This window comes from Vitis riparia, chromosome 16 (assembly GCF_004353265.1).
Source record: "Vitis riparia cultivar Riparia Gloire de Montpellier isolate 1030 chromosome 16, EGFV_Vit.rip_1.0, whole genome shotgun sequence".
NCBI classification, from domain to species: Eukaryota; Viridiplantae; Streptophyta; class Magnoliopsida; order Vitales; family Vitaceae; genus Vitis; species Vitis riparia.
The window spans coordinates 9,645,890-9,668,578 of NC_048446.1; the positions used below are offsets into that span (position 1 = coordinate 9,645,890).

Here is a 22,689-nt window from a genome sequence, read left to right on the forward strand (position 1 = left end):
ATCCAATGTTCCAATATTCAAAGCATTTCTCCAACCATCCGGAAATTAAAGTTGGATTAAAGGAGGTTATCAAGAGATTAGAGCCAGATTTGGATAGACAAACAAAAGCTATTAACGAGGTATAATAATAGTTTGTGACCTTTATATAATGCATTTTGTATATGTAATGTGCATTAACAAAAAAAAAAATTGTTAATGATGTAGGTGAAATTATTTGTTGACGGCCAAGGAGAATTTGGAAGTGCACTCACAAAGAAAGCAATAAATCAATCTCTTCCAGGTACTCAATACATTTATGTCTATTACAAATAAGAAGTTATCATCATTTTTTGTTAAATATATCATAGTGATTAATAAGTATGCATTTTCTTATTATAGCTGAATGGTGGAACAACTATGGCGACGAAGGTCCACATCTACAAAAGATTGCTGTTAAAATTTTAAGCCAAACTTGTTCTTCATCAGGTTGTGAAAGAAATTGGAGCACATGGTCATTGATTCACACAAAGTTGCGCAACCGTTTGGCAATGAAAAAGTTGCATAAGTTAGTTTATGTGCACTACAATATGCGACTTCGAGTTAAGAATTTGATGCAAGAGCGAAGCAATGAAGATTTATACAATCCAATTGATCTGAATCATATCTTTAATGATGATGATATATTAGATGAGTGGATACGAGAAGGAGAGGAGCCTATTTTATCATCTGATAATTTGGATTGGTTGGATAAAGGTCTTCCCACTAATGAAGAAGGTAGAGAAAGAGATGTTGATTCTCGTCGTAAAGGTAAGGCTTCTAGAACAATTTCTTCAAGTTCTAGTAGTGATGATGGTGACAATAGGGGCAGTAGGCGGAGTGTGGCACTAGTGGGGGCAATAGAGGAGTTGGTGGCACTAGTGAGGGTATTGGGGGAGATGGTAGCACTGGGGCGGTTATGTTAGTCAAGTAGATCCTGGCATGTCATGGGCACAAGGAGGTGAAAATTACTATGCCACACAAGATACAGATCATGGATATCGACCAGGGATATGGGAACAACGAAAGCATTTGGAAAGACTAAGTACATTTCCCAGTGATGATGATTATTCTAGTGGGCATGATTATCATAGATCAAATCATCACCGTATTGATGAGCACTTACAAAATTTGGGTATAGGATCAAGGCCGTATTTCAGAGGGTAGATGATAGATCATATCACAACTTTAGAGATCGTGATAGCTCTTCTAGTACTTTTAGTAGAAATGATTTTAATCAATTTCCAATGATGCATCCAGAGGGATATTCAAATACTGGAACACGAGCTAGTGACTCATATGGATATGATCAATCTTCTAGTAGCAGTAGCATTGCTTATCGAGGTTTTGGATACTATCAAGCTGGTGTTGATCCCGAACAGCCTTCGAAACCATATTTTCTTGATTCTGGATCATCAAGCCAATCATCTCACCCACCATATTTGAGTTATGAACCACTCTTTCAATCATATCCTCACTACGGGAATTGCCACCCCAATTTGTATGCTCGTCGTAGGACTGATGATGAAGATGATTTTGAACCCCCTCGTCATTCAACATGGAATTGATTGTTGTTGTATGTGTTGTTAGTAAAAATGTTATTATATTTGAAATAAAATAACTTTCTTTTTATTAGCATTATCATAAATAACTTTGAGCAGATACTTTTATAACTATTTAATAATGTAAATGTGAGACAATTTTATTTTTTAAATTTTGAGCTTATTTACTTGTATATTTTTCTGATGATTTACATAATATTTTTATATTTTTTGAATTTTCTAATTAGCTTATTTTACGTATCGCCCGATACCAGGCCGATACACCGAGACCGATACGCCTCGGGACCCTCCGAGTCAGTGACCGATACCGCGACTTTGAACCATGAGTGAAGTAGTGGCTTTATCCTTCTATCATCATTTCAGTCCTCTAGCATTATCCTGGCTCCAATTGTATATGTATATGAAGTCTAGGCAGCTCCAATGGGCAAAGGCAGCATCAAAGGCTTTTGTCTTGATCAAACAAAAGTTGAACACTGCCTTAGACCTCCTTGATTTTGATAGCCTTAATATTGAGCTGCAGAGCCCCTCTAGGCTTGGAAATAGGGGTGCACGTACTAAGCCAAAGTAGTAGACCAGTGGTCCATTTCGGCGAGAAGCTATCACGGTCAAAGCTAAGATATAGCACTTATGTTGTGGAATCTATGCACTTCATTAATTGCTCATGCTCATGTGGTCATAGATGCCTTGTTTCATTCATTTAATAGATTGCATTATCCTCATATTTTCATTTGTCATAGATATCATCTCTCATGCAGAGAGAAAGAGAGAGAGAGAGAAAAAACTATAAACTATATTCCATATGCTTAATGGATTTTTGTTCACGGACTATCTATTTGTTGTGTATTCTTAATCTGGCATACGTCCGAATACCATTCAAGAATTGCCTGGGGTATTGGTAAGGGACATGTGGGGCATGATAAGACCTTTAGTTTGGAGCCACCGGGTATTTCTAACCCTATATGTGAAAGGAAGTTTCCCAAATGTAGCCCTACACAAAGGTGAGTTTGGATATTGTGTTAGGCCCCCCCTCGAACACAACACAACAGGCCTATGACGCTATTTATGTGATGGTTGATTGATTTTTGAAAATGACCCATTCTATCGCTTGATGAAGAAGAAGAACATGGATGCAGTCATTGTCAATTTGTCACAAGGTTGTTCTTCAAACCAAGTATACCATTTACATAAGCCACCAATTTCCATAGATTTAGATGAAGACACTCAAATCCCTAGTCACTCTTGGCAAAATTTGTGGACCTTAGCTAACAATAGGCTGGATTTTAGCTGGGTTATCATCCCAAAATGATGGTCAAGTTAGGTGGTCAATCATTCTTTGGATGCAGCTTAGTTGTGGAACATCTGAAGGCATGGGATCAGAAATTGTTATAGGCCAACTTTGCCTAGAGTCATTCCAAAAATCATAGCTCTGGGTTTAAATTAGTTCAAGTAACCATCCTCATGGTAAACTCCAAAGATGATAAGATGAAGTGTCAGTAAAAATTGTTAACAGCTGAACATTTGATAAGAAATTCTCATATTTGAGCGCACTCATTAGGAATTTTTAGTGTAAGTGCCACATAATAATCCAAATGCTAAAACAAACAAGATTACAAAGCAAAAGAAATCAAAGGAGAAGAGGAGAGCCAAGATCCATATACAAAGAAAAAAATGAGTAGGGTCCCAGGAGAAATGATGGAAAAATTGAATGAAATGGTAGAATAATCTGGGGTAAATTTTGTACAGAGAGTGGATGGGTTGGGACCATTTTGGACCCCATTTCAGTGGGCGTTTTGACTTCAAAGTCGCCTTCCCATTTCTCTCTTATCTCTCCATGCAATGAATAGCCCTTTTCCACTATCATAAATACTTGTTATCCCCAAGTGGAGAACAAAATTATTATGGTTTGGAAGGTGAGTGAGTTGGGCATGTGACCACACCACTCCAAGTCAAGATTTTGTTTTACAATATCTCACCAACATCTCCTTCATCCCACCCCTCCACATTGGCGCGGGAGTGCCACGCTCCAAATATATGCCTCTTTGCATCCTTTCATTGGTTGTTAAAATTGGATCATCTTACATTTTAGTTGCTCACCTCCTTTGTAGATGAGTTTGTTTATGTTTGCAATGAAGAGGCCAAATCATAATACTTGGGCTATTTGGAAAGAGAAAATGTCTTGGCGTTCTAAGAAATCCTATGATAGCCTTACTCACATTAACCATAATATGCTTACTACACTTTCCCCATAGATTGCGCTGATTACAATGATTTTATTTCTATTAATGAAATTATGTCCACTTCTCATAAGTCAATATCGTTGATTTTATTTATTTATTTATTTATTTCATATAATATGAAGTGTATCTGGGATATAGGGAGAATAGTAATAAAAAATGCAAAAGAGATACATGAATGTTTTTTTACATGTGTTACTACATCTCTAATGAGTCATTGAAATACATTAACTAATCATAAATAAAATCGTTTTTGTTTTATTAGAAACAAAAGATATATTAATTAAAGATAATAAAATATAAAAAGGATGAGAAATCTTTCTCATTAAATACAAAATTAATTAAAATACCCATGAAAGCCTTCACTTTATAAGAAAATTCATATAAAGAGAATAAAAAGACTGTACAAAAATCCAACTCGAAAGCACATCTGAACTCTCACCAAGTAAACCCAACACTAAAATGTACATATTGAGAGCTAATAAATGAAATAAATTTTTGGTTCTCTTCTTTTATTATTATAACATTTCCAATATGTTTATAATATTAGTATGTTATTACAAGTGATTGCGATCTAATCACAAAGAAAGTTGAATATGCAAAACAAATTGTAATTTTGTTGTTTATGGTTAAACTTTGAAACATAAACGTAACTTTTAGGTAAGATAGAAAGTTAAGAAGAGAATTAGGAAAAGCATGTGATGCATGAAGCATTACAATAATCACACATTTGAAAGCTTTATGCATTGATGAATGTTTGTGGACTAAGAGAATTAAACAAGATAACAAAGGATTTTCAAAGAATGGGGGTGGGGGGTGGCCCCATGCTATCATTACATGTCATGTTATATCATTTGGTGTTGTTTAAAAAAAGTAGCTTAGTATGAAGAAATGAAGAGGGAGGATCCACCTCCACTTGTTTGATCGAGTACGTGAAAATGAGAATAGACAACCAAATGATACAGACCTTCTAAAGTGAAAGATGAAAATAAAAATAAAAATAAAAAGAGGGTGGGAATAGAAACCAAATGGGGGGATGGGGGCCCAGCAATTTCCCCCCAAATTACAGTCTTTTTAGGGTTCTAAAGGAAAGAGGGATTACCCCTCCCATTCAACCTTCTGCATTTCTTTTTCTTTTTTTTTTTTGTGTTTTTTGTGACATTAGTAGATAATACTCTTGTTATTAGAATCAGTACTCAATTTGTCCAACATCACCTTAGACCAAGTTCGACTTTATTTTACTAGGAGTTTCTTTCTTTTCCCTCATAATCTCTAAGAATCAAATCATAACCTACATACTCCTATTAATTCCAACCAAAGACACTTAGAAAAAAAAAAAAAAAAACTTCTTTTAATTTGTAGGTTCTAAATCCACCCTAAATTAGAAACCCCCTTTTTTAAAAAAAAAAAAAAAAAAAAAAAAGAGTGTAATTTGAGGCATTTGACTAACAATTGTCAAAATGACGAGGGTTGTATGTTTATCCATGGAAAAGAATAACTAAAGAAAGAGAGAGGAGGAAATGGGTTTGGGGTCAAGACAGATGGTTAGCATGAGTTTGGAGGGAGGTGTAATTTTATTCGTTTTGTTTGTAGTGTGTTTTCTTTTCTTTAACATTCGATTTGTCTCAATCAATCAAGCATTACTGGAATTTGAAGCAAAAGAAAAGGTAAAGAAAAAGGCAATAAGGAATCCAACCTCTGAAGCAAAAACTCAAGATATATCATCATTTTGTTTTAGAAGATGGGCAACTTGCTTTAGTTAGATTTTTTGAATTGTTGGATACTTGTCTACAAAACCATAAAACCATAGTCTACATCTTTAATCATAAGTTTGTTTGTGCACACTTTTGAATCCCAAGCATTGAGAGCTTATAATGATAATGAGTAGAAAGGAGAGAGAAGGTGGTGTTGGTGAGTTGGGAGTGAGAGATTGGAGGCCAACCCACACACCCGTGGGTGTCCTTTGAATCATCACACTCCCCTAATACCCTCTCTTTCTGCTTTTTGGGGGTGGTTGGGCTTTGTAAATTTACCGTGCCCCCTCCCCCATTTTCCTCTTTCACCTTTCTCCTTCCTTTCTTCTTTTACATGGTAAATATGGTGGAATATGTACTTGATGCCAAAAACAAACTATTTTTTGTTTTAGCATGCAGGCATTTTAACAGCTGAAAAAAATAAAAATAAATAAAGGATAGATCCTTTGATATTTGTGGGCATAATAGACAAATGAGAAACCATGCATGAATTCAACCAATCAACCAAAGGAAGATTTTGTATAAAAGGATAACTTAAGATACCAGGGACTGCAGGATGATGAACTTGTTAACCAAATTCATGACATTTGAGGGAGATGACAAAATTGTAGTGCAGAAAATAATAGAGAAATGAAATCAAAATGTAACAAGTACAGGGTGCGTATGAGGAAAGTTAATTGGGTTGGTGAAACTGAAAAGAGAAGATAGTGGGCAATTTTTGAATGCTGCGGCCTGCAGGAGGTTTGGATGGTGGAGACACTGCTATATCTTCATATTCATGCTCTCATTACCTTTTCCCCACTCCACTCTCTACTCATTATGCTCACACACCATGTTTTTCAAACTTGCTCATCTTTTCCTTCCTGTTTGTTTGTTTTTTTTTTCCCTTTTTCTTTTTTGTAATGGAAAATTGCTCGACTTGGCATTGGGTTCGGTTTTTCAAACCCATATCATATGTGAATAAGAATAAGAAAGGGTAGTGGTTTGGACCCAACTTGTACAATCCAATCCACCTCTTTAACAAAGGGGAGGATAGACACACTTTTGGATCAACTTATTGCAAACATTCTCTTCTGGACTCTGATATGATAAAAATGTTCCCCATGACAACCAAGGTGATGGGAACAAAAATGGGTATGCTGGTGGTCACAAACACAGACATCCAAAATTTCAGTCAAAACGATGAATACCAAGGATAATTGGATATTATCTACAAAATGAATTAACATCAACTCATCCAATGTTCCATCCCATGCTCAAATATGAGGTAGAGAAGCAGTTATTTCTGTGGAAAAGAAAAAAAAGTGTTGGTGGGAAATCATGTGGCCAAGGAAAAACATTGTAAATGCCAATGCTGCCTGGTAATATATCTGTTCCAACATGCAGAAAATGTGTAGTTCATGAAAGAGAGAACATTTAAGCTCATTGAGTCACCAAAATTTTAATGGTATTGAATGCAACTACATGCCATTCACAACCAAGGCGACCCAATTCTCCACAAGAATAATAGCAAGACTCTAGGATTATATTGGAGTATATATATATATATATGAAATGGACAAACCCAATCTAAAACAAGTAAAACTATTTTCAAGATTAGTACAATCAGAAACATCACTGAGATTATGCAATGGATTCCATGGCTGTAATCCCCCAGTCTTCTTGTTTCAGCTGCGTAAGACTGATTCTACCTCCATACCAACAGGGGAACCTGCATCAGAATGCCATTCTGTCATAATATTGGAATAAAAAATGAGCAACTCAAAAACAATCGGGACCATGCCAAAAAGGGGTAATATCACCTTTAAGGGCAGTCAGGAAAGTGTCCGCTCCTTAGTCCGAGTGATCCCGTAAACGGATAATTTTGTTGATAAGAGCCCTCTCATTACGATAGCTATTGATGAAAATATTTGAAAACAAATGAACAAAACAAAACATTATCAAACAAATAAAACAATTAAAACTATGAAAGGAGATGATGGATGGCAACTACATTCAAATAAAATAAAATAAAACCTAGTTTTTGGACATGATCATGCATTTCAGAAGGAATTGAGAGCTCCAGATTATCACTTACATGACAAAGGAAGAGATGCAGAAGCAAGTCAATCCAATAGAAAAATGAATTAAAAATGTCGGCAAGAAGTTCTCTCTGTCCAGAAATATTCTCTCAGAAATAAGTGTAGTTACGAATGAAAATAACAGAGCTCTCCAACCTGAAGGCAAGCAGCTGCATAAAGAAAATGAGGCAGAACCCTGTGGAAAGAATTAAGGTCAAAATCAGAATCAAGATGCTGAATTTACATCATAAAAATGCATGATGATCTGTAAATTAATAGTCATATTATAGAATAAATAGCTGTAAAAGTGGAGTCACTCAGTGTAAATGCCTTACCTGGAAGTAATTCTTGATGAATATCACAGAGTAGCCAATCCTCAAAATCATATCTTGGTGTAAGTCAAGAAACCAGATACCCATGTTTCTAATCTCAATTAAGTAACGACAGGTTAGGAGATATATAGAGATGACTACCAATGTCCCCAACCCCCCAAAAAACCTTTCTTCCCTCGCTATGAATGGATGGCAAGTCATTGGATTCTGGAAACAAGGAAGATAACAAAATGTCCCCCAACCCAATGTTAATGTCAGTGAAAATATTACCACCTCTAACCCACTGGATTGATCATAAAGTTTGCCAATTCTTCTAAACAGTCTTACTGGACAGGAATTACTTGAAGAAATATTCCTCAATAGTGTTGACTTAAGACTGACATATGGTATGAACTTGGACACCTGTTTCAAGTGCAAATTACGTCTAGGTATCAAATTCACCTAATGCTCAAATCCTAGGAGACATCATAACTGCTGAAGTTTAGCTAAGTTTTTATGTAGCATAGCATTTACAATGAGGGAAATTCACCCATTCTGAAATATGCATGTAAGAAGAGGAATATTAAGAACATGACACCTGGAACTTCCGGTGAATTAGGTATATGTTCTCTTCCTTTACCTGTTACACCTATTAATTACATATCTGTGTTAGACACTTATTCCATGCCCTGACTTGCATATGCTGCGCTCAGTGAGTAGTACACATTTTGAATTTTCCCTGTGCCAGAACTATACTGAACAAAACCAAAAATTACCATACCCTTTCTCATGCATGTTTATCCCTATGAAGCCCGTAATTTTGAAGGAAGAAAATTATGATCATTTCTTTTTCAGAGAAATAATAATAATAATAAAATAAAATAAAAATGAAAGAAAGACATAATCCTAAGTTACTAGCCTTGAAGATTTTTGGAGTCAAATTCAATGCATGTTACTCCTAAGACCTGATAATTATGGTTCATGAATAATACTCTTTTAACAAAATACTCAAGTGTTCTCTGTTTGGTATCATAAATGAGATACAATGTTCTTTACTATAGAAATCAAATATTATTGAAGGGAGCTGAATACATTACCAAGGAAACAAGAGAATTAGGTGAGGACTAGGACAAATGCCTAGAAATGTCAAAAGGATACTTAGAGAATTTGCAACAATTAAGCCGACTGCACCAGCAGATTGCACTAGGAAAACATTCAGGACTAAGTGAATACATGAGAACACAACCAATGACTTATTTGACTGCTCAAGTTGTTCTTTTGTTGCCACTGAGCGTAGAAATGCTTCAGATGTACCTAATGCCAAATCATGGAATGAAAATTTGAAGCTTCTAGTAACACGATATAAAATCAGAGCATTAGAAAGAGTAGTATCACCAAAGAACCTCTAGTTGTCAAAAAGGAAGTCAAATATGCTAGCAAGGTAATAAAAAAAGAACAAAGAAACTAAGAAATCTCTCATCTTAGTGTGATAATATAGTGAAATATTTATGAGGCATTTGCCCATTCTATGGATATTGAACAACACAGTGCCTTTCACATAGAATTTGAAGGTAGATCCATCATTTTGAACAGGATCTTTACAGAAAAATGAGCACCATCATCACAACTATAGTAGAAGGCCAATATTCAGCTTTCTTGAATGACACTCCAAAATTTTCATCTCATTTTGTAATAAAGCTACCAGTTTCAATAACTGCTGCAACTGTAATGATGGATTTCTACCTTCAGATGCAAACCAAAAGACTCAGTAGAATGGTCTTGTTTCGATGGTGCATCCAAACACGCCTCCATTTATTGAGAGCGGTTCTGGAACTAGACCAGCTGAAAACCCTGCTCTCATTGAATATTACTATGTGGACATAAACATAGTTGATATTTGTAGAAAATCCCCTGTAGGCATCATTATATAGATGAGATGACAGATTATAAATCTTTGGAGAATTTAAGTCATGGGGTTTACATAAACTCATAATTACTCTTAGAATATAATTAATAAGTCTTTTTCGTTGAAAAGAATCAATACTGATTAGTTATGTTCTGTATCAAATTTTATTTTTCTTATGTCATTAGGGCAACACAATTAGAGATTCAAATCCAAGAATCTTTCACGAATTCAGAGTCCATAGTAATTGTTCCATTTCACCTCCAAAATGGTTAAAGTATGAAAAAAAGAAACAGAAGTTGGCATCAGGGATGATTATATCTATAAAGATTTTTTCTGATTAGTAATAAACACCACTGATGCTTTCAAGTGCCTGTAATTGACAAGCATAATACCAAAGATTACTGACCATTCATAGCCAAAGCAACAACATAAAGGCAATAGCATCGAAGAGCTGCAGGTGCTTCTCCATCGCTCCATTCACGGTTATATAACAGTCTGAAGAGAGAGTAAGAGTAATTTGGCCCAAATGCCACAACCACAAGACCTACAAGAAGTGCAGATGTAACTCAGCATCAACCATATAAAAAGAGAAATTCAAGAAAATGCTACACTCAGAAGGCTGATGAAAAAGATATCACTCACTTAATATCATGATTTGTATCTTCTGAAAGTATATCATATATATTATCATGTAGCACAAAATAAATATGCACTTTATGGCTCAGAAAATCTTATCATAATTAATAAGAGTGAGCTACTTGAATCTTATTCTTCCATACTGGTCTATCTAGGTCCTTATATTTCACTAAACAAACCATGTTCCCTCAATATGTTAACCATATCATCTTCTGGAATCCAAACTTTAGCCCTTTTTTTTTTCCAACTTGTAAGACAATTTTTATTAAAAAGGGAGAGCATGCCCACACACAAAGGAAGTATACACCAACAAAAACTAACAAGAACATCCATTACAAACAAGACACCAACAACCAAACTCAGGCCCTTAGGAAAAATAAACAAGAAAAAAACAAAATTAGAAAAAAAAATGTCCAAAATATTCAAAAAGGAGACTCCCCAAATCACTTCTGAGATGGGTATCCACCGATTATATATTAAAACTAGATGTTTGACTACCCAATGGAATATCCCACTCCCTCAAAGGTTCTTCAGTTGTGCATTCCCAACAACCCCCCAAAGCCAGAGAGGGCCCACCTCCAAGACCAAGACCCACATAAGCAAACTAACAACTCCTCAACACACGCTAAAGATTATAAGCTACCTGACAATTCCTCACTTCAAACCTAATTTTGTCCTTTTAAGTCCCTTCATGATCCCCTTCCACTGACCTACAGGTTTGTCCTTGTGGTGTAAAAGTAGGCTTATGTCACATTTAATCAAAATTCTTGGTGATTGTAACAGAATTGGAGGTAGGGTTTTTTAGAAGGTACTTTACGTTTGGCAGGGATTATAGTCTTATATTTTAAAACTCTGAATGGGAATTTGGATGAATATTTTTATGAAAGATGGTGACAAGATTTAGAAGGTAATCTAGGCCGCATACTGTGATTTGAGCCCTATCTTATATAGGTTTCTGGTTAGCAATCCATTTAAGTGTTTGGTATCCTAGAATATGCTTCAATATAGGTTCAAATTGTGTATTAGGAGAATCAGAGTCCAAATACATCTATATATATGTTTCCCTTTGAAGCATTTATTATCCAAAATAATTTATTTAGATAATGTGGTGATGACAGCACTAAGTTTGAGTTGGGTGGTGTAGGGGCTGTATTCAGAAATGCATAACGGCATTGACTTAAGAATCTTCATTGGTTATGTGGGGGGTTGGGGGGTGGTGCGCTATGAGTTGACATTTGAGTTAAACATCTTACTTGGCTTGAGCAGGTTGTAATATGCGTTGGATTTTCAGTTGTATTTTCCTTCCTCCAGTTTGTTTTTTCTCTTTCATTTTCTTTCTGTCCTCTTCCCCTATTGTCATTGGTTGGTATGAAGAGTTACAAATATGCTTGGACAGCAAATAAGTTAACAGAGGTTGAAAGAAGTACGTGGAGGTTGAGGCAGAACTTGGCATCTCAGCAATGAAATCAGGCTGGCTCAAACTCAGCTTGAGGCCATTATAGTTGTGGACTAAGCTTTGCTCAGACATTCGAACTTCAAATTGAGTGTTCTACCATAAAAGCAAAGGAATGAAGTCAAAACCATTTTTTCTATAGTTCTTACAATACTGAATTTTTTCAATTGTTGCTATTTAGCAGAAGCCTACTAGGTATATGGAAGTGAACAGAAAACAGGAAAAGCAGGGGATCCTACATTCATACACAGGATTTTCTCAATTGTTGTTATTAAAAGAAGCCTTTGGGTGTGAATTGAACAAACAATGCAGAATACATGCATGATTACATACACAGATAAATATCTATCTACACATATCTCTATATAAAGATACACACACACACACACACACACACACACACATATGAGCTAGCCTGAAAACAAAGACGTTTATGTACATAACCATGGAACACACATGACTCAAATACATAAATATGCATGATCTGCATGCACCTCGGCACCTTTGTATGTTTCTAATATGTACATACATACAAACATATTTTTCTAGTTCAAGAAAAAATAGTGCAATAATGGTTTTACTATCATTGCAAACATGAAACTCAGAAGGAGACAGTGCATGAATGATGATCTACAATTCAATCCGTAGAAAATATTACAGCTTTTTTCCCTCTCTAATTAAAGATATACCATTTACTATCATTTGATATATGACTGGGATCAGTAAGGCATTAAAATCAATTAGAGGAAATACATCACTAACAAATGAGCCATATACCAATGAATTTGATGAAACGAGGAACATTCAACTAGTTCCACATATTAGTACGCATTACAACTTGGAAATAACCTCTATGTATCAGCATTCTAACATTTTGTATAGCTAGCCATAACATTTATGTACTATTCTATTATCTTAACACCCTGTATTCACCACTCCCCATCATATTTCATGGATTTGTTAAAACATTTATTTCAGTATCTAGCAATTACATGTTTTTCAGGATCCATTGAGCATGCATTACACAACTAGGATAATTTTGGCGTCATGAAAATCCAATGTCCCAAAAAATCATAGAATATTCAGAAAGGTAAATATAATGGATTCACTAATCAAAAACTATCTGAAGATCTGTACCAATTAACAAAATAAGCTTCAGCGCTTCTGTGAGGCAACTTCCTAACTTCCTGATTCTGATTCCCTCTGGGTCCTGTCCTGCTAAGAGAGACAGACAATGTTAGCTGCTTTTATATATAAATAAACCTGCCTGACTTAATAGGTTATTCAAAGGTCGCATTATGACATTAATTAGATCTAAAAATAATAAGGCTTCCTTTGCTTCACAGGAATAGTAATAATGTCAAATATAAGATCAAATGAGCCCTGGATGTAGGATGATGTGAAAAAATAATTAAGAAAAACAACATTAAATGCTCATCACTGACAACCTAGTTCCCAGTAAAAAAAAATTACTAAAAGTTCTTCACCACTGCAGTATTAGGTTTAGTACCTAGTGTCAGCAAAGCACACAGTGGCAAAACCAGAGAAACAAATATAACGTATAAGAAGCAGTGAAAGCCCGCATACAACATTACAAGAAAGCTTCTCAACCTTGAATTATCATGAAAGGACCAAGGATCCCACAGCTGCTCCTAGACTAGGTAATAAGTTGTCTTGTAGAAATGATGCAGAGAAAGCAATTTTCATGAATATCATTATCATAATTACATAAACAGTCTGTAAGATTTTGCCATTTATAAAACGCATCTTTAAGGGAGGTTAAACAAACGTTTAAGAAATTCCATTCTTTACATCCTCTTCACAGGAAGTTAGATACTTCAAGAATGCTGAATAACTGGTGGAGAGCTTGAATTCAAAAACATAGAAGCATGCTGGTACAACAAAGAAGGAAGAGAAAAAGTAGAAATCCACAAGGAAATTCTGAAAAAAAAAAATTGTTTAATGAATCGTAATCTTTTTTAACAAGAACAATACAAGAATATATTTGCACTCCTAATTCGCCGAAACTCCCAATTCAAGCTAAGCCCCTAATACAATAATGACAACTTACGTATATGTGTGCATGTGTATAGGTAGGTATGTATGTACATTCACACATAACTATACACCATATGGATGTATGTGGGCACATATATAGGTAAGTACAAGGGTAGGTATTATGCATCAGGCCACTAACTTCTTTGATATATTGATACTGGGCAGGGGCCATCCCCAACACATGGTTTTACAATTTTGTGGAGACCTGTGTTTTTGTACTGTCTCTAATCCACAACAGATGCTCAATTGATGTGGGTGATCTCGGAACTCTTTGGTCATGTTTTACATTTTGTAAACCAGCACATGTTACATCAAACCCTGTTTCCCTATTCCTAACTTCAAGCTCTTGAGTGACATGTTGGTTTTGAAGGGAACAGTGAACTCTTCTTTGAAAGCCTGCAAAGTTAACTTCTTTCCATATCTTTGAAAGTAAAATGCATTAGCTTTAGTACAATAGACCAAATATTTATCATACAACCATGAGCTTCCAACTAATTGTAACATGCATTCATAGGCACAATATTGCACCATGCCTTGTTATCAAATATACCACAGTTAACTTGACTAAACAATTGGAAGTAACCTATACCTTGTTTTCTCTTTAAAACCATGCAATTCAACAAGGATTAGGATGCTTTTCAATAGGCAACTTCAACTTTTTAATCTTATTTGAAACAATGTTCTCACTGGTACCATCAAAAACTGTTTGTACACGAATAATAGGCCCTGTTCAATCTTCTTCACTCTCAATATTGCGATCAGCTCAAGAAGCATGAATTTTTTTCTCCATAACTGAAAAAATGAATCAGTGATGTGCTGCTTGTATGTGATGGGCTGCTTGTTTCTTAAGAAGTTCCAGCATGAATCATGCAACAAAAGTAAAGGTAAATCACTGCATACAAAGAGATGAAAAATTTTAATGCAGTCTGATCAGATTATGGCCTAAATCAACAGATAAGAGAAATCAATCTACTATATCATTAGAAAATGATACATCTTTTTCCCCACTCCTAGTATCTTCATACCAAACCCAAGGCCCAAAACAAGCACATATTTTTCCATTCCATTGGATGTTTCTCATCTTTCTTCACTTCTTTATATACCCAATACAGACTGTACAGTCTTACTTCAATCTCCTAAGTTTTTTTCCTTCATATCCTAGAATATCCATAGTATCAAATTCATATCAATTTCCCCTATTCAAGGATGAAGCATAATTTATTAGAAACAAGAATCCACAAAATTGCTAATACATTTTTTTGTCAAAGGAATTCTCATGGAACCAAAAGGAATTCTTGTGGAATTGGCAATTCAACCAAATTAGGAATTTAAGACACTTCCAAACAAATGCCACTGATTTGGACAAGACAACATATTTCTAGAGGTGGAGGCTTAATTTGATCTGAAACACATAATACAGCTTACCATCTATTTTATGTCATTGTTTTCCTCTTTGAGAACAATCAGAATGAGGCTTGAGAAATTCAAAGATACCTCCCCTGGGGATGAGGAGCTATGGAGAAGAAATTGCATCTGGTGAAGTGGTCAACTATTTGCACAAATAAAAAGGAAGGAGTGTTTGGGCATTAGAAATCTTTCTTCACTTAATAAGGTTCTCTTAGGCAAGTGGAGTAGGCAATATGCAACAGATAAGGGGCCCTTGAGGCCAAGCTCAAGTGGTAAAGGGGTGAGAGGGTTTGTGGGAGGTTCCAGGTTCAAGTCCTAACAGGGACAAAAATTTACGTACAAAAAAAATATATATGCAATAGAAAGGGAAGCCCTATAGAGACAGGTCATAAGTGGAAAATATGGGGAGGTAGAGAAGGGGTGGCAGTGGTGTTGTAAGAGATAGGTTTGGAGTCAGGTTAGGAAGGTACTATTAGGATATGCTTTATAGTAGAATTTCCTTTTTTTTTGTAGGTATTGGGAGGGTGAAGTTTTGAAAGGAGAGGTGGTATGGCGATGGGCCCTTATGTGTTTCTTTTCCATCGTTGTATGCTTTAGCATTAAAAAAAGTGACTTAGGTGGCAAAGATGTTGGATATCTTTTAAAGTAAAGTGGTCAACTAGGTGAAGGGGTCATTGGAAACCTTGTTTTTCTAGAAATCTACATTATTTGGAATCAAATGACGTAGAACAATTCTTGTCTAGACTGCAATGTAAGGTGCTGAATAGAGAGGACAGGGCAATGTGAATGGATTCAAGGAATGATTCCTTCTCCAATGAAGTCTTTTTATCCTGCATTAGAGTCAAGGAATTCAATCACTTTTCCAACAAGCCTTATTTAGATTCCATGGGTTCCATCAAAGTAAGACCCTGTTTGGTAACTATTTTCAAAAACAGTTTTTAACAATGGTTTTTGAAAACCTTTATCTGATGTTTTGCAGGAAAAATGTGTGTTTGGGAACCTAAAGTGTTTTTAACTTGTTTTCGATTTTTTTTAAATCTATTTAAAAAATAAATTTTATATGTAGTACTTTATTTTTAATAATTCTCCAAATTTGTATAATTATATTTTTTAAACAATCCTCAGAAAACAAATGAAAACGTTCTTTGAAAACACATTGTTTTCTATTTTTAAAAATAGAAAACAATCTTTTGTTTTTTGGTTACCAAATATGTTTTTCCAATTTTTTGTTTTGTAGAACATAAAATTGTTCCAAAAACAGTTACCAAATAGACCCTAAGCTTCTCCTTGCATAGACAGCTTGTTAGGGAAAGGTATTGACTCTTAATTAGCAATAGAAAAGAGGGTGGATGTTGGTTAGTAGATGCTTCCTTCGTAAGTCAAAGAAGAATCAATTGATCACATTTTGTTATACTCTGACAAAACAAGAGTTCTTTGGCAGTTGCTCTTTTCTTTATTAGGCATTACTTGGGTTCTATTTGCCACCGTCAGAGAGACTCTTTTAAATGAGAAGAAGATGAAGGTATGGAGAGCTGCCCTGTTATACATTCTTTTCTAGACAAGTTGGAAAGAGAGGAATTTAGGTCATTTGAAAACGAGGAGCAACCAAACAATGTCCTTAAAGGGCCTTTTCCTTAGTAACCTTTTTCTGTAGGTAAAATTGTACATAGATGAAGGCTCAAAATCTTATTGAGTTCTTGCTAAGGGTGGGAATTTTTGTTAATCATTTAACACTCTCTGTATACGTTCTATGTACCTTGGTGAGCTGTTTCTTAGTGTTTAATAATAAATAAAAAAAAGGAAAAAAAAGACACTTCTAAACATACTTCCCTTATCAAAGCTTGTTAACATTGATCTTCCTATTTCACTAATGAATTGTTTCATTTAATGTTTGACAACCCAACCACTCTGAGCAGCAACCATACTACATTCTAACATACCATCTAGGTATTTGTACACGGGTCTCCTTGGAGCATAAAACCACAACTATATTATTATCTTCTAAGTTGACGCATGAATCACTCCGCAGGGATGTTGGATATCCTTTAAAGTGAAGTGGTCAACCAGGTGAAGGGGTCATTGGAACCCTTGTTTTTCTATTAATCTACATTATTCGGAGTCAAATGATGCAGAATAATTCTTCTCTAGACCACAAGGTAAGGTGTTGAATAAAGATAAGGACAGGGCAATATAAGTCGATTCAAGGAATGATTCCTTCTCCAGTAAAGTCTTTTTATACTGCCTTAGAATCAAGGAATTCTATCACTTTCCAACAAGCCTTATTTAGAATCCATGTGTTCCATCTAAATTAAGGCTCTTTTGGTAATTGAAAAACAATTTTTGAGAATAATTTTGAAAGAATATGATGTTTTGTAGGACAAATAGGTATTTGAGAACCTAAAATGTTTTTAACTTGTTTTTTATGTTTTTAAATTTGTTTTAAAAATAACTTTTATATGTAGTGCTTTATTTTTAATAATTCTTCGTATTTGTATAATTATTTTTAAAACATCCTCACAAAACTAAAAACAAGTAAAATATGTTATTTGAAAACACCTTGTTTTTTGTTTTTAAGAACAGAAAATTGTTTTATGCTTTCTAGTTGTCACACATGTTTTTCCAATTCTTTTTTGTTCTGGAAAACAAAATACTATTTTCAAAAATAGTTACCAAACCGGTCCTAAGCTTCTCTTTGCATAGAAAGCTTGTTGGGGGAAGGTACTGACTCTTAATCAGCTATAGAAAAGAGGATGGACGTTGGTTAGTAGATGTTTCCTTTGTAAAGTTAAAGAAGAATCAATTGATCACATTTTGTTATACCGTAACAAAAGAAGGGTTCTTTGGCAGTTGCTCTGTTCTTTATTTGGCATTACTTGGGTTCTAACTGCCATCATAAGAGAGATTATTTTAGATTGGCATGGTTCCTTCATGAGAAAAAGATGAAAGTACGGAGAGCTACTCTGCTATGCATTTTTTTTAGACAGGTTGGAAAGAAAGGGATTTAGGTCATTTGGAAACAAGAAGTAGTCAAACAATGTTCTTAAGGGCCTTTTCCTTAGCAATCTTTTTTCATACGTAAAATTGTACATAGATTTAGGTCTCTTGCTAAGGGTGGGAATTTTTGTTTGTATACGTTCTATGTACCTTGGTGAGCTGTTTTTTAGTGCTTGAGTATACAATAGTATTATTATTATTATTATTTTTTGATAACCAAGGAACCTTCCATGGTCAAACCCTTAGGATTCTCCATGGGAACCTAAACCTCGAGGTGCAAACTGTGTCCGCAACAACTAGCACCGCGTAAATCAAAGTATTATTAATGTCTACTCAACCAAAAAAAACAAAAAAACAAAAACAAAAACAAAAAAACAAAAAAAAACAACAATGAAAAGATGAAAAGACACTTCTAAACATTTTTTTTTTCTTTATAACCGAAAAACATGACCAAGCCCTTAGGATTCTCCATAAGGACCCAAACCTCGGGGTGCTAACCGCGCCTGCAACAACCAGCACTGAGTAAATCAGGGTATTATTAATGTCAACTAAAAAAAAAATACTTCCCTTATCAAAGCTTATCAACATTGATCTTCCTATTTCACTAATGAAAACCAACCTCTTAGGTTTTGTTCCGTTTAATGTTTGAGAACCCAACCACTCTGAGCAACAACCATATTACATTCTAACATACCATCTAGGTATCTGTATATAGGTCTCCTTGGACCATAAAACCACAACTATATTATTATCTTCTAGGTTGACATATGAACCACTTCATTTCATCTCTAATAGATGGATTCAAACCTGCAAGAGAATGAGATCTCATTTCATTATTGCTCTCATTTAAGCAAACCCAAATAGGATAACTATTAAACACCACTAGCATAGTTTTGCGCAACAAACCTGCCCATACAACTTAATTGCATAATCTACCAACAAAAATTGCTTCAGCATTTCGTCTTCATGTGTTCCCATGTGCTACTTTTCAGCTTGCCTTGGCAAGTGAGTTGCTTCTTAACTCACTTCCACCATTGAAAACCAATACCATCTATGTTTCCCAAAAAGCATGTTTCTTTCTTCAGCAATTGATTCCCACTTAAAAGAGTTCTGCTTGCTTCCTAGTTTATATTATCTTCAACATGCACTTTGCCATAAAAAAAAATAAAAAGTAAATAAAGCAGCAAGTTTAGTTCTAATAACCTTCATTCAAATCAAGAGCATGCTTCAATATCTCTTCAATCCATTTCATCCCATGGTATTTCTATGTCTAAACATCATGATCTTCTCTTTTTAGAAAAGCCTCATCTTTAATCACAATTACCTCCTAAAATCCCCATATGGGCCTCCATTAGTCCCAAATGCACAGCCCATGACAAATTTTCAGCCATGTGCTCATCTCCATCCCCACTTGCCAATCATGATTTGTTGGTCCATCACAACCTCTTAACATGTCCAACCATAATTTAAATATAGATTTTTTACTTTATGACAAATTGATAAAGCAGAAAGAAAGAAAATAAGAAGTAAAAACCCACAAGAGAATGCTTAGAAAATAATATTAATTTTGTTGAATGAATAATAATCTCCTCAATAAGAATAGTGTAAGTGTGTATACAAACTCTTAATTCAACCTAGACTCTTAACCTAACAAGGATGCTATTGATATTGTAGATTCCTAAATCTACAAAGATACTACATTTTATTAATTAACAAAATTCACAAAGGAATCTAGTTTGACTAAAAAACTACTTTCGTGATCTTGAAACAACTCCACTTTGATCGTATTTCTTATGGATCCTAGAGTTGACTACACCTTTTTTGAGAGGCAAATGGCAAATATATTAATAGCACCTAGCAAAGACTGCACAAAAGTTTACAAAGCATATACAAAGGAGAGAGAGAAAGAAAAAAAAAAAAAAAACCAACAACTCTATCTCTCCATTCAAAGCTTAGCTTGGTAATGAAGCCTATCATGGACAATGAAAAACCCCTTGTATACATTATAACCCACTCCAAATAACAATACAAGAAGAACTATTTGATTATTTGATCCGCATATGCATTAATTTCAAATGACCACCTATTTCTTTCCTTCCATGTGGTCCAAAAAACTAAAATAAAGGAGCTCTCCAAGCTTTCTTCCTCTTCTTCCCAAAAAAGGAACTGTGTCAACTCAACAAAACACTTCTTATTGAAAAGTACATCACCCAATTTATACCAAATAGAAAATAAATTGTCACATAAATGCTTTCAAGCAATGAAAGAGAATATGATCAACTATTTCTTTGGCTCCTTTACACATATAGCATCTATTCGGCAACATCCATCCCTCTTTTTATGCTAGTCTAACATCAAGATCTTTCCAGTATTTTAAAAACCGAACCGAATCGGCCAATCAGACCAATCAAACCGTCGATTAGAGCTTGGTCCAGTTTAGTTCACTTGTTGAGTCGAGAACCCACTGAACCAGGGTTGAGTCGGGCTACCCGAAGGTTGAACCACCAAAACAATGGACCATTTGGCCAATTTTGGTTCACTCAACCAATTCTTATTTAGGCTTCAATACAGGCCTCTTATACTTTGTATTTAGGCAAAAGGTCTCTGCGGGCTTCACTAAGGCCCTTTAAGCCTAGGTGTCACATTGTTTCATAGAGAGGTTGAATTTTAAATTTAAAGGCCTCACTTTCTCCAAGTGTTTTCAATGTGGGATGGCATTCTATGCCAAAAAATTCACATGTCATTGTGGAGGCTCAAACCATTGACCAAAAGTTAAAGATGTGACACCACAACCACTACACTAAATGCTAATTTTGTTAGTAATTGCATCATTAACCAATTTTATCATATTTATTTATATAACAATAAATTTGAAAAAAATATAAATAAAATAACTTAATATCTTTTAAAATTATAAAATAATATGAAATTTAATATGTAAATGAAATTAAATAACATAATTCATTTTCAATATATATCTTCATATTTATATTCATTTTCAATAAATATTATTGATTTTAAGTTTTTTTATACATATTTTAAATTTTTTATAATTATTTTTAATTTTTATAAAATATAATTATATATTTATGACATCACTAGTTCGACCACAGTAAACTGATAACTTGTCCAGTTCAATGACCAGTTCAATTCTAAAACCATTAGATCTTTCCCCAACCTACTTCCCAAGCAAAAGGGTCGAGCCTCAAAGGAACCTAAGGACTCCAAATAATGCTTGAAAGAAACGACTCTATTCTTTTGGTAGACAAAGAAGTAGAAAGACAACTAAAAATTTACCACTTTGATTACAATTAAACCATTTTATCCTCTTCATTCCTTTGAATTATTGGTGTTAGCAATCTCTTAAAAAAAAGGCCCCCACCCTCTCTAAATATCAGTCATGGATGTATCAAGAGAAACGGGAATTTGAAAGCCCCCCCTTTCCCAACCAGCTCCCACACCTTTGCCACCCATTCATCTTTGGCAATGGCTATAGGAAACAACTTAAGGAAAGACTTCTCTAATGATAAGTCACCACCACCTACCCATCCAAAATTATATTCTTTGACCATTGCCCACCATAAATCCTATTCAATTGTCAAAGACCTCTCACCCACTTTTGATTGCCTTCCACAAACACACCTCATACTTTCCCTCAAGCCTCTTAAGTAACTTCCCCCCTCTTCTTCATAAGAGGTGGTAATTTTAGTTAAAACAAATGAGGCACAAAATAATACGATAAACAACTCGACTTGATCCCTTTTGTTATGCGTCCTTTTCTCCATGGAGATGGTAATTTTGATTAAAGCAAACAAGGTACAATGAAATATGCTCAACCTAATCTCTATTAGGGTAATAGAATCAAAACTGAATCACTAATTAGTGGGTCAATTCAATTTGTTGACCCCTTGAAAAAAAAAAAAAAAAGTCCATTATCAAGGCATTAGTTAGCTAGAAGATAATATTTGAAATTCAAGGGAGTCCATATGACTACCAAGAATGTGAAATCATAGTTCTTAAAAGCCAAGCCGCACTTAAGGCATAAAGATCTCCTAACGCCTAAGCATTGAATGCAACTCAATGATGGGAACTCTGGATTACTTCATTCCTTGACCCTTGATCACATAGGGTGCATGCATCTATCCTAAGCTTCTTTATATTTAAAGCAATAGAAACCTATGGCTATAAAACTATACAAATATTAGATATAGAGAGAAAAGGGTCAAACATGCTATCTAGATGTTCCCAGATCAAATCCCATCCAATGAAGACATCATGGTTGTCATAGAACTCATCTAC

The 22,689-nt window shown here is 34.8% G+C and overlaps 1 protein-coding gene across 3 annotated transcripts in view; it reads right to left on the reverse strand.

The window, feature by feature from the left end:
• Positions 1-6,965: 6,965 nt before the first annotated feature.
• LOC117933729 (protein RFT1 homolog) overlaps positions 6,966-22,689 on the reverse strand; it is a 66,263-nt gene continuing 50,539 nt past the window's right edge. For 2 of the 3 annotated variants that reach the window (XM_034855246.1, XM_034855248.1), the window contains 7 exons: positions 13,069-13,149; positions 10,249-10,386; positions 9,095-9,250; positions 7,961-8,013; positions 7,643-7,821; positions 7,368-7,459; positions 6,966-7,276 (listed from right to left, as the gene is read on the reverse strand). In XM_034855246.1, coding sequence (XP_034711137.1) covers positions 7,399-7,459; positions 7,643-7,821; positions 7,961-8,013; positions 9,095-9,250; positions 10,249-10,386; positions 13,069-13,149 — 668 coding nt within the window. In that variant the 3' untranslated portion in view covers positions 6,966-7,276; positions 7,368-7,398. The remainder of the gene's footprint in view (positions 7,277-7,367; positions 7,460-7,642; positions 7,822-7,960; positions 8,014-9,094; positions 9,251-10,248; positions 10,387-13,068; positions 13,150-22,689) is intronic. The other variant, XM_034855247.1, reaches the window with a different exon arrangement.